General features: G+C 30.2%; 2 protein-coding genes across 7 annotated transcripts in view; both read left to right on the plus strand.

The window, feature by feature from the left end:
• Nucleotides 1-133: 133 nt before the first annotated feature.
• Nucleotides 134-7,474, plus strand: LOC145193469 (organic cation transporter protein-like). Of its 4 annotated transcripts, XM_090100305.1 has the most exons (10): nucleotides 134-374; nucleotides 2,405-2,834; nucleotides 3,433-3,536; nucleotides 4,330-4,653; nucleotides 4,837-5,052; nucleotides 5,139-5,273; nucleotides 5,486-5,571; nucleotides 5,835-5,943; nucleotides 6,126-6,328; nucleotides 7,105-7,474. In XM_090100305.1, the coding sequence occupies exons 1-10, from the start codon at nucleotides 256-258 to the stop codon at nucleotides 7,164-7,166; spliced, it is 1,788 nt and encodes a 595-aa protein (XP_089956431.1). In that variant the 5' UTR covers nucleotides 134-255; the 3' UTR covers nucleotides 7,167-7,474. The 4 variants fall into 4 exon arrangements, 2 of the variants coding, with proteins under 2 accessions (XP_089956431.1, XP_089956432.1); XR_016456360.1 differs by lacking the exon at nucleotides 134-374 and having other exon boundaries at nucleotides 2,143-2,834; nucleotides 5,491-5,571; XM_090100306.1 differs by lacking the exons at nucleotides 134-374; nucleotides 2,405-2,834 and adding an exon at nucleotides 3,272-3,318.
• A 2,991-nt stretch (nucleotides 7,475-10,465) lies between these two features.
• The window catches only part of LOC145193183 (alpha-1,6-mannosylglycoprotein 6-beta-N-acetylglucosaminyltransferase A-like), a 26,305-nt gene continuing 24,950 nt past the window's right edge, over nucleotides 10,466-11,820 (plus strand). Inside the window, exons 1-3 of one of the 3 annotated variants that reach the window (XM_090065542.1) lie at nucleotides 10,466-10,749; nucleotides 10,895-11,004; nucleotides 11,133-11,222. In XM_090065542.1, coding sequence (XP_089921668.1) covers nucleotides 10,602-10,749; nucleotides 10,895-11,004; nucleotides 11,133-11,222 — 348 coding nt within the window. In that variant the 5' untranslated portion in view covers nucleotides 10,466-10,601. Of the gene's footprint in view, nucleotides 10,750-10,894; nucleotides 11,005-11,132; nucleotides 11,223-11,820 lie in introns of those variants that run through there. The other 2 variants (XR_016444581.1, XM_090065543.1) reach the window with 2 other exon arrangements.

Here is an 11,820-nt window from a genome sequence, read left to right on the forward strand (position 1 = left end):
ACTTCTCCATACTTCCCAAAGATGAACTGTCATTTTCTGGGGATTTAAATCCAAATATTGTATCCTATTTCCACATTCATAGGTAAACAATGAGAAGTTTTGAGGTCACTAGAATGCGAAGAACTTTCGAACTTTATTAAAGCAAATCTAATAATCAGAACAATGACAGGAGGGACTGTTAAAAAACTTAGCCATGCATTTCATTTTGCGATGGTTTGAAAATATTATCTGCGGTTAATTTAAAAGGAATATTAAATGAAATATGATCCAGTGAGAACAATACAAGAATTTAGCGTAATATTGTGGAAAGCAAACTGCCGTTATGTACTTTTTGTTACACTTTTAAAGGATGAAATCAATACGGTCAAAATATTGTACGTTATTTCTATTGGTTTAGTTAATTTTAATTTTTGTTTGAAAATGGTTTTGAAAAATGCGTAGAAAATTTTTTCATTAATATCATCAACTTATTTATCTACAATTAAAATCATTTAACCTAGTTAATCTGCAGTTTATCTGCAGTTATCTGCATCACATCATCGTGTGATGGCAAATACAGATAAGTAGAAACATGAATGAAATAACTTATTCTGAGTTTTTCTCTTTTCACGTTACAGCTAATTTTAAAGAAGCTATAGCTAAACACCATCTTTAACAGTAAATGCTATCTTTAACAATAGTAATAATTGTCTTATTGTTATTAAAACAACCTTAAAAATGGCGCAAGACGTTCATGAGCAATGTAAAGCTCTACCGAATGTAATAACTAAACTGAAATAAGCTGTGTTTATGAATATATCGGACTTAAAACTATTATCTCGTGTCCCGTCTGTAATTTCTTTTGTTTTCTTTTTTCTAAATTCACAAACAGGTTTCAAATGTTGAATAAACATGTCTTAGTGCCTTTTACTGAAATCATCGTACGAAAATTTCTTTGCCTGCCTAATAGAATTTATTATAATTTTTTATTTGTTTATCATAATTTATTTTTTGCTTTTTAGTGCTTTCTTTACGTTGAATTTTTAGGCATTAGTCATTTTTCCTAATTTTGAAATGTTATCAAAAAACAGTAAAGATAGATTAAAACACGCAAATGTACAAGAATTAAGAAAAATTAGAGGAAATAATCAAATTTACAAGCGTTTGATAAATTCGTAAAAATCTATTAAAAAGTAAACAATGAAAGTCACACAAAAAAAACTCTGTTTTGTGCGGCTAAAAATGTGTCAGTACTTCTGTGTACTGACACATTTTTAGCCGCAAAAATCTATAATCATTTCATGTTACAATAAGTAACACGAAATGATTATAGATTTTTTGTTTAGAAAGATTTTTCTTAACTTTCTGATGGATTCCATAAAAATGCTGTCTGATAAAATTTTCTATTCTTGATTTAAGCTATAACGGAAGCTAATAATTGGCAAAAAGTGTAAGCAAATAATTTAGAGCATTTATTATGCGTTTGTAATTCATGGAATTATTTATGTGTATTTTATTTTTTAAAGAAACCTTTGTTCGGTGTTAGCTTTTTTAGCTAAAGCATGGTCAATCTTACATCAACCGCCACTTGTATCAAATAATTGTATTTTCAACTCAATCTCCCAGTTTTAAGCGTCGCTTGCTTTAATGATTTACTTTATAAAGCTTTCATAATTAATCCCTCTCTAAACACGTGTGTATTTATGTTACTAAATAATGAAGTTTTTCTTTACTAATAAAACTGTTTCAAGCGTAAACTTTTGCCTTTTAAAGCGTTAACCTGTCTGCCTATTCTAAAAATCTGTCTTCTAGATAAAAGCAATCACTCAACTGGCTTTAAAGAATTAATGGTAACTATTGTATCCAAATAGCTGTGAACAAAAGTGTGGCTGTCACTAATTGGTTTTAAAAGTAATATAAAGTTGAATGAGAATAAAAAACAACAGGGTTAATAGTTAAAAATTGAACGTCCAATTTTAGTTGCAAAATCATTCTTTTATCCTAAAAAACGAAAAGTGCGAGTGTGATAAGAGTACGTTGATATTTATTGTAATAGCATCTTTCTGAAAAAAGAATTTTCTACGATGAACTGCACTTAATTAAAGCCACTTTAAATTAATCCAATTGCGATTTATAAGAGTGTATGCGATATTTTATGAAACCACATTTTATGTGAAAGACTTTTATAATTCTCGTTTATTATCTGCGCGAGTGAAAAGTTTTCGAGCTTATAAATAAGTACTTTTTAAATTACGACTTTTTTAGTTGAATACGCTTTACAAGTGTTTGTTTAAATAAATGAAAGCGGTAGGCGCAGCAACTTCATATTTACAGAAACCTCGTTTGCAAGCAACACTTTTTACCGTTGTGGATTTTAAACAACGACAAATATGTTCTGGACAAAGTCAAAAAACTTCATCTTTAGAAAGATGTCAAGGATGTCAATGAGCCAAGGAGACTATCCAGATGAAAATAGGATTCAGCGCATTATATTAAATGACGACGATGCAAAACACGTGGAAACAATAGCTGATGAAAATTCAATTTTAACAAACGGAAACGTACCTCATAAAGTGTTGGATGTAGATGAATTTTTGGTTCACATCGGTGAGTTCGGAAGGGTGCAATTTCTACTGGTTTGCTTATTCTGTTTAATGATAATACCTTCTGCATATCATACTCTCATCATGTCATTTATTGGGAATGACCCCGGGTGGCGTTGTGCTCTGAACAACTCTGAATGCAATAGAACGGGTGTTTTTTTGAGAGGGGATTTCCTCTACGAGGATAATTGCAAGATGAACAGAACATCTTGGGAGTTCATTCATCCGAAAGAGTTTTCGATTGTCACTGAGGTAAAATTTTAGTTAAACTACTTGTGAATATCAAAAACAAAAAGCCAAACTTTGTGTTTTTTAAGCTATTGCATTTAAAAACAGAATTTGAGTTTCAATAAAGTTTAACTTATATTTTCTTATTTTCAGGTAAATTATTTCTTACATAACTGTTAATAAATAGCGAGTGCTTCTAGCTAAGATTCGGTATTAAACTCTTGTCTCATTAAACCTTCTCATATAATCTCAAGTGGCTTTAAAATTTACACGACCAGCTGCCAGCCTTGATTTTTTATTAACTTATTAACCAATAAGTAAACCGATGCATACGAAGAAAATATTTTTCTCCGATGAAATTTTTTTCCCAAGCAAATAAAAAACATTTTGCTGTGGTAACAAGTTACATATTTAATCTTTAATTAAAATAATAATCTTTTGTTTGAAAAAAAAAAAAAAAACTGTTATCAATGGTCGGCAACAAAAAGACATCTCCCACTGTTCTTAAGTAATATTCGATTATGCATTCTCTATTACTATGTTATTATATTATTATTTTAGTCGTCTACAATTTTTTATTACACCTATTATATTGTTTTTATAAACAGAGTTTTTCTTTTAGTGGGACCTTGTGTGTGAAAAAAAGACACACTCTACTTTGGCTAACTCTGCATTATTTATTGGATGGGGTATTGGAGCAATCACCTTGGGGATTCTTTCAGATAGGTAATAATTGCAAATAAATTTTAATTGAGGAGTCTGGTGCTGAAAAAAAACTAAGTTTTCAGGCTAGCATACTAATATACTATTAAAATAAGTTCCAAAATATTATGAATCTTATTACTCGGGGCCGACAAATCGCATCGTAAATCGCCAAAAAAAAGGCGATGTACAATGTACAGGTTCGATGCACTATGTACGATGCATAATTCGATGTAAGATGTACATGGTACATCAAAAACGCTTCGTATAAGGCTTACGTAGTACATCGTAAATCGTACCATCTATCGTTTTACAGTATTTTATATCTATAAATTAATATATTTTCGTTTCTTTCTTTAGGCTTTAACTTAAAACACTTCCATTTAATTTCATTCAAGTATATTAAATGAAATTTAATTGAAATGTTATCAAATGCAACAATATTTGATTTCATTTTAATTATTAATGTTGTATTAAAAATGGTTATTAAAGCAATCAATATAAATAGGTTTCATTTCTTTAATATCAATCAATCGAAATTTGAACCCAAGCAACTAAACAACTATCCTAAAGTAACAAAATTGTCTACAAAAACAATCATAAAAAATCATATCAATCATAAAAAAAGGTCAGAACTATAAATCTTTTTTATAATGTACGATGTACATCTAAACAACAAATCTATATCAATGGCTGGTTTCGATGTACGATGTATAGATTCGATGTATGTTTTCGATGTACGATGTACGATACATCGTCGGCCCCTATTTATAACTTTACAACTGCAGTTTCATTACTTAAATAACTTTATTTTTAGGTATGGTCGTAAAATTGTTTTAATCCCGTCGTGGACTGGAATAATAGTGTCGTCACTTATTTGCGCATTTGTTCACAACTTTTGGCTTTTCTTTGTATTGCGTCTAATTATTGGCATTTTACAAGGAGGCGTTATGCTAACACTCTTTGTTTTAGCAACTGAGCTTGTTGGCCCATCATACAGGAGTTTATCTGGAACCACAATTTGGTTTGCTTTTACTTTTGCATTATGCATCATGGCTCTTCAGGCTTGGCTCATACCCAACTGGAGAACGCTTTTGATAATCGTATCCATCCCGTACATTATTCTTCTTTTATTTTACCGGTGCGTATATTTCCTCGTGTACAAGCAGCCTAACGATTTTTTTACAAATAAATTTTCACTATTTATTAACTATTAAATTTGAAATGTTTTCATTTTGTAAAGACAATTTTATTGAAACTAAGAAAAAAAAGGGTGAAATTTATTGGAGTTCAAAAAAGTTATCTTTTTTAGTTTGTAATTTAGATTCATCCCAGAATCAGTGAGATGGCTTCGTGTAAGCAACAAGCCGTTAGAAGCAGAGAAAGTTCTGCGCAAAATAGCTAGCAGAAATAAAAAACCGTGGCCACACGCAAAGTTGTCGGAGCCACCAATGTCTGCCATAGGTCATAAAGCTTCAATGAAAGATCTTTTTTTCCCTAAGGACAAATTTGTAATTACTAGCATCCAGTGCTTTGCATGGTAAGCATTATTTAGACGAGCTTTATTAGTATGATTCGAAATGATTCTTTGAATTCTTTTGATGACGAAAGTGTATCTTTATCTAGGTTTGTTAATAGCATGGTTTTTTATGGAATATCTTTGGCATCTGATAATCTGGGTGGCAATCAATATCGTAATTTTGTATTGACAAGTTTAGTTGAATTTCCCGCCATTATCGTCGTTATAATTTCTAGCAACAGGTACAAAAGCGTCTCCATAAGAAAGTCAAGCTTGTTATGTTTATTAATCTATACAAAATATAAATTACAACCTAAAAAAAAAAAAAATTTAAAAAGGACGGAAAGAACATAGAAACATAATGGGGAGTTTATAAAATCAAAATTTTAAGATTTGAAAAAAAATGATGGTAATTCTACAGTGTAGAATTTTGTTTCAACATTTTTATTTTTAGATTAGGTAGAAAGCCGACGACAATATTTTCAATGATGACTGCTGGTTTGTCTTGCATTGGCGTAGCTTTCATACCGTCTACTGCAAGTAATCTATTTATCTTACGTTAGTTAAAACAGAATTTTCACACACTTTTTAACCCTAAGTTAACTAAGCAAAATTAAATTTACGAAAAAAAAAAGTAAAAAGCGATAAAAAGCGCAACAGTCATCACAGGAAATTTGTTGCTGCGGTTTTTATTCTTAAAATTAAGTTTTAAAAATTAAAATCATTTTTTTATTATAGAAGTAAGTAAAACCCATAAACTCTTTTTTTGTGCTATTTTTTTTTTTTTTTTTTTTTTCTCAAAGATTATATGTGGGGGAGAATCGCTCTTGGAATGATCGGAAAACTGTTTATTACCGTTTCGTTTGATGTTCTATATATCTGGTCTGCAGAATTGTATCCGACAGTTGTTAGGTTTGCAATATGTTTTACTTGATATCAAAATGAAACAAAAATAATTTTGATGCTTTTTTAACATTAAAATAATATAAATTTTGCAAGTGAAAATGGTCCTCGCATAATTTAGTTTATCTTGAGCAAACGCGTCGAAAAAAAAAAAAATTATGAAAATCGTGAGCATTCTTATTTTTCTTTAGAGTTCAAGGTATGGGTTTATTATCAGTCATTAGTCGGTGTGGAGGAGCATCAGCACCATGGGTTTCTCAGTTTCTTGCTCATTTTCATAAAATTCTTCCTTTTGGAATAATGGGTTCTTTAACTCTCATAAGTGCATTTATGTGCTGTATTTTAAAAGAAACTCGCGGCCTCGCTTCACCCGAGACGTTAGAAGATTCTCCAGGTATGCAAATAAAGCTGTATATTTGTTCGCGTGTATATCGCGGAACTGGTATTGAAAGTATGTCGTGTAAAAAACGTTATATGAAAAAGCAAAAATGGAATGCAGTTCAGTGTTTAATCTGTTCTGAATGAAATTATGACAAATTTGCATTTTTAAATTCCTTAAGAAAAATTTTAGACTAATAAAAGTTAACTTTTAAAATTTTTAATCTTTCAAATTTTGAATGAAAGTGTGCTTTTTAAAATGCGTTCATTTTTAAAACATCTTTCAAAAGAAGAAAAAAAGAAGAGTATTTATCTTATAAATACCACCATTATGAACAATATATTTAAAAATATTTATCTAAACGTTTAGATAAATATCATCTTTACAAATATTTATCGAAACAATTAAAGAATAAAATTCAGTAAAAATTTTACTATCCCTTTTTTTTTTTTTTTTTTCTATTTTTCTTTTTATTTTGCTTGCTTATTTTTTTAAAAGTTGAATATTGAATTTCTCTTTTGAAAAAATTATAACTTTTTTTTTATAGAAAATTTATGCAATTTTCATTTTTGACACAACCGAAAATATTTTTCATCGCTTTTTAAAACAGTTCAACGCATCTAGTAAGAAAATAAAGTCAAACCCTTGATTCTGAAGACGTATATAACCTTGGCGCATGATATCATATGTATAATATCATTAATTTTGGCGCATGATATCATATCTATAATATCATTAATTTTGGCGCATGATATCATATCTATAATATTATTAATTTGGATTGTTTACAGGAGCGAACAAACCGAGCGACAACGATGAAGACAACGCATTAATTTTAACAGAGGTGGCGTGAAAATGTATGCGGCTTTAAAGCAACGACAAAATTACCTTGCAAATAGGGTCGTTTAATTCTAATTGCCGAAGAGTGTATATTATTTATAAGTTATGACCATTATGTTCACGTCCCTCTATGGTGACGTTTGAACTAAGAACTCCGTAGTACATATGATGGCGCACCTCAGCAAGTTTTTATCGGTGCGCGCAGCTGTATTATTATGTGTTAAGAATATTGACATTTATTATTATTTATATCCTCTGTGCATAATATCAAGTGCATCTCATGTAAATTAATTATTTAAAGCAACAACGCTCTGTGAAAAATCCTTTCTTTTCTATTTTTGATTTTTTTTTTTTATATATATATTTAATAATAATCATTTTTCATTATTGACTGGTTGTAGAGTAATTGTGTCCAAATATTTTTGCTCAGAATTTTAAATAAAATCAAGCAAATTATTTACTAGAAAAAATTGTTAAAATGTTAATTAAAACAAATGGACGCGTTTGAAGATGTGACTAAACTGGAACTAGAGCGTGTTTTGTTACAAACTCTTCCAGGATCTTTTAGCCAGAAGTAGACAACACATAAAATTGATTTTGCAACTGTTATACTGTTACCTCTTGAGAATAATTTTTCTCGATTGAATTTCCGTGAAACATTTCTAAATTGTTTTTTGGTTACTGTGAAACTTTTTTTTTTTTTTTTCCTTTTTATTGCAAAATTTTTTTCTGTATAAAACAGGGCTGTGGAGTCGGTAAGCTGCTGTTCCGACTCCAACTCCGACTCCGACTCCGACTCCTTGATTTTATCATGGACCGACTCCGACTCCCGACTCCGACTCCGACTCCTTCATAAGTAACCAATTTCTAACAACAAATAGTTGTTTGTTTTACTACAGTTATTTGTTCGTAACAACAAATAACTGTAGTAAAATGTTAACATCGGCTATTTCATCACTATGAAACAAATAATCCAACCACTTAGTGCTTTAAACAATATTTATAAGAAAACAATTTCTGAATAAACAACTTTTCTGAACTCTGGTTATGCAATAAACTCTTATGCAGTCGCTAATAACATTATGAATTTGTCAAAATCATGTTTGAAATATTGTCAGTTGGACAATATTTCAAACATGAAAGAACTTGTTCTTCTTTAAGTTCATATTCTTTAAGAATCTTTTCTACTGAGACCTGGAGAAATTCGCTGGTGTGATTAGTTTTGGCGTCTTTTACTGCCAATGTCTTGGTAACTGCTTCATTTTTTTCAAAAAAGAATTAAACATTGATTGCACAATAGTTCACTCTGTTAAGAAACACAAAGCGTCCCTTGAGACATTCATTAAGTTCTTCTTTTTGTTTAACAGCTTCTTCAATCACTAATTTTCTAATATTCTCTCTCTCCAGAGAAACAAAGCTAATTGAATACTTACAGTCTTTCTGTTTGTGGAGCAACTCTTTGGTGCTTGGTGGTGGCACGCCTAGCTTTCTACTAAGAATATGTAGCACAGTGCCAGACAATTTAAGTCGGGAGTCAGGGGATCACGAAGTTATATAGTTTAACGGAAGCTAGAGGAGAGCGCAAGGGAGGTGGTATATGATTCTCAGTGATAAGCAGCAAAATACCCTATTGCTTATCACTGTTTTAAAGGCCTAAAAATAACATGTCAAACTCCTTGTCCTCCAGTTGTTGCAAACTACAATTCCCATTGTGTCTGGATATCCTACAGCTTTCAGAGCATTCTGGGACTTGTAGTTTTGTAACAACTATAAAATCCTTATGAAAATTATGAAACTTTGAAAGATTTTTTTTAAACCGGAGTCGGAGTCGGTACAATTTTTCCGACTCCGACTCCGACTCCAGCCAAAATGAGCTCCGACTCCGACTCCGACTCCACGACTCCGACTCCACAGCCCTGGTAAAACATATAAATCTGTTTATTTAGATTTACAAATAATTATTACTAACTCTGATCTTATCTGGGGAATTACATATGTCCTAAAATTTTCAATCAAATTTTTACCGGTTTTACAACAAAACATAATAACAAATTAAAACATAATAACAGTTTAAAAAGTTCGCATTGTTAAAAAATGTACGTTTTATAGCAAAAATACGAGATTGTTTTTTTATTTTTTCTTTACATATGAAGCGGCCTTTATACAAAATTTATTACACACCTGAAAAGTAAAGGAGTTGTTGAATTATAGTCGTAAAGTTTAATATAGGATACTAATTGGGTTTCAAGATATAGAAACTAGGAGATAAACCTTGAAGTCACTTGCATTTTTCAGAGCAATTTTCTCATGGCGAGTGCTATCTGATTGATCTTTAATAAATCTATATGTAGTAACAATTGCTTTTTAGTGTAATTATATTTATGCAGTTCAATGAAGAAATTTCTATAGATAAAGTGAACAAAACCCCCTTGAATATCACATACCAACACTAATCAAACAACAAATGTAAAGTACATGCTGGTTTTATTTTTGGTATGTTAATATATTAATGTATTTTTTTATTTGATATTCATTCAAAACTAAATTCAAAAGCGGTTCGCAAAACGTAGGCAACTTTGCAGTCCATTCTCATTAAATGTTTTGTAAATTAACTTATGACAAAAATTTGTAAATTAACTTATGACGTGTAAGCAAACAAACCTGTAGTTATCAACTAAACTAGAAGATCTATAACTTGTAGTTTAGTTTTTTTACTTTGAAATTTTTTTTAATTGAGCAACCCCATGCCTGGTAATATCTAAGATCTTGATTTAATAACATAATCTCTTTTTCAAAAAAAATTCTTTCCGTGCTAGCTCGACAATTCTCTAAGAAATATCCAAAAAACGGAGCTAAACGAGAGTTCTGTAATTAAGATCTAAAAGATGGTTATTGCCATGGTTTTAATAAATAGACTTGCAACAATTATTTATTTTACATATTAGAGAGTGTTTTGAAAAATCATGCTATCTTTTCGATTAAATATAACAGTTAGATAATAAATTTTTTTGAGTAGAGCCTATTTCTAACTTTATCAAATAGTAATTTTAGCCATTGAAAACTGGTATTAACGAGAGAATATCCTCAAAATAGTAATGTTTTGTCTTTTTTAGAGAATGAATGCAGAAGCGTCAAGAATAAGTTTAGTGGGAACAAATTAAAAAAAAAACAAACAAACAAAAAAAAAAAAAAACACAAAAAAAAAAAGCATGAGAAAATGTTAATTTTTTAAGTCTCCTGAGATTCATCATCATGTAAATTATCGTTTATGTCCAAAGAAACGCTTAAGCGCCTATTCAGTTATCTACCGGGTCCTAGTTTATATTTTAGTTTTTACGTTAGCAAATCGACAATAAAAATGCACTTTATGTTCTCTTTTTCTTTAAAAAGTCTCATTACCCAGTTCACAGTTGCATCATGCAAGTTTTACTTTATTTTAGATTGAAGTATGAGATTTAAACCAGTCAGATGTTTAATTTTTGCTATATGTATTTCAATATTTATGTACATCATTATGGTAGTGGTTATGTATAATAAAAACTATGAGATAGAAAAAGAGATTCCTTTTGCAGCCTTTTCTGATACTAAAAATGAAGGTAGCAGATTTTTTTCTTTCGTTTTTTTCCATTTTTGTCTATGCATGTTAAGTATCTATTCCTTTATATGAATACTGTATATAAATAATTTTACCATATTTTAGCCTATTAGTATGATTTGTATACATTTTTGTGCATTTAATAGACATGTTTAAAGTCTTTCACAAGCCTTCTAAGTCAGTATTAAAACTTTCATCAGATGAATGCTCTGTCAAATCTCACCAATTTTTTCCACTTTGTGAAGAAAAGTTTCAGGTTTTGATTTATGTTTAACTATATTTCTTAAATTATTTAAAAAATTTAAGGATAGTAATTTTTAGTTGTTACATTTTTTTTAGGGTTAACTTTCTTTTTTAAGTAATAATTTAACTTTTTTTTTTAAGTACTTAAATCGAAAAGATTTACCACCTTGTTTCTCAAAAGTCCATGGTATCAATGGGACAAAGTGCTCTATTTATAACTACCTGCAAAAAGTTTGTAGTTTTTTTTATAAGTGTTTATGTATATGCACACACACACACACACACACACACACACACACACACACACACACACACACACACACACACACACACACACACACACACACACACACACACACACACACACATACACACACACACACACACACACACACACACACACACATACACACATACACACATACACACATACACACATACATACATACATACATACACAGGGGTACAAAAAAAAAATTGAGAAATATTTTGGACAGTTTTTCCTCATTTGGTGGTCTACCATTTGCAGTTTTTTATACAATATAGACCAAAGATTTTCTATAGGGTTTAAATCCAGATACTGTGCTGGTGGAGACTGGTATATCAGTTTGGACTCTAGAGATTTTTTATCAAGCCATGCTGTATGCTTCAAATTGTTTTCCTGCTAAAACAAGTAGCCACCATTGGGAAAAAGTCCTATACTAAGCCTTAGTTAATTAACTACAGTGTTTTGATTTACATGTTGGTCCATAATTCACTTGCTTAGTGTAGTTTTCTAACTTTATGTGTGCTAAAACAAACCCAAACATCAATCTTTTTGTTTGACAGT

Source organism: Hydra viridissima, unplaced genomic scaffold (assembly GCF_058129835.1).
Source record: "Hydra viridissima isolate aposymbiotic clone 2 unplaced genomic scaffold, HvirCarnegie_v1 scaffold_10, whole genome shotgun sequence".
NCBI classification, from domain to species: domain Eukaryota; kingdom Metazoa; phylum Cnidaria; class Hydrozoa; order Anthoathecata; family Hydridae; genus Hydra; species Hydra viridissima.

Bases quoted from the DNA above. Each gene is read 5' to 3' on its own strand.
- LOC145193469 (XM_090100305.1), top strand. From the start codon at position 256: ATGAAATATGATCCAGTGAGAACAATACAAGAATTTAGCGTAATATTG. The intron at 5,053-5,138 runs GTAAGCATTATT...ATCTTTATCTAG, and splicing joins AGCATCCAGTGCTTTGCATG to GTTTGTTAATAGCATGGTTT. The intron at 5,274-5,485 runs GTACAAAAGCGT...TTTTATTTTTAG, and splicing joins GTTATAATTTCTAGCAACAG to ATTAGGTAGAAAGCCGACGA.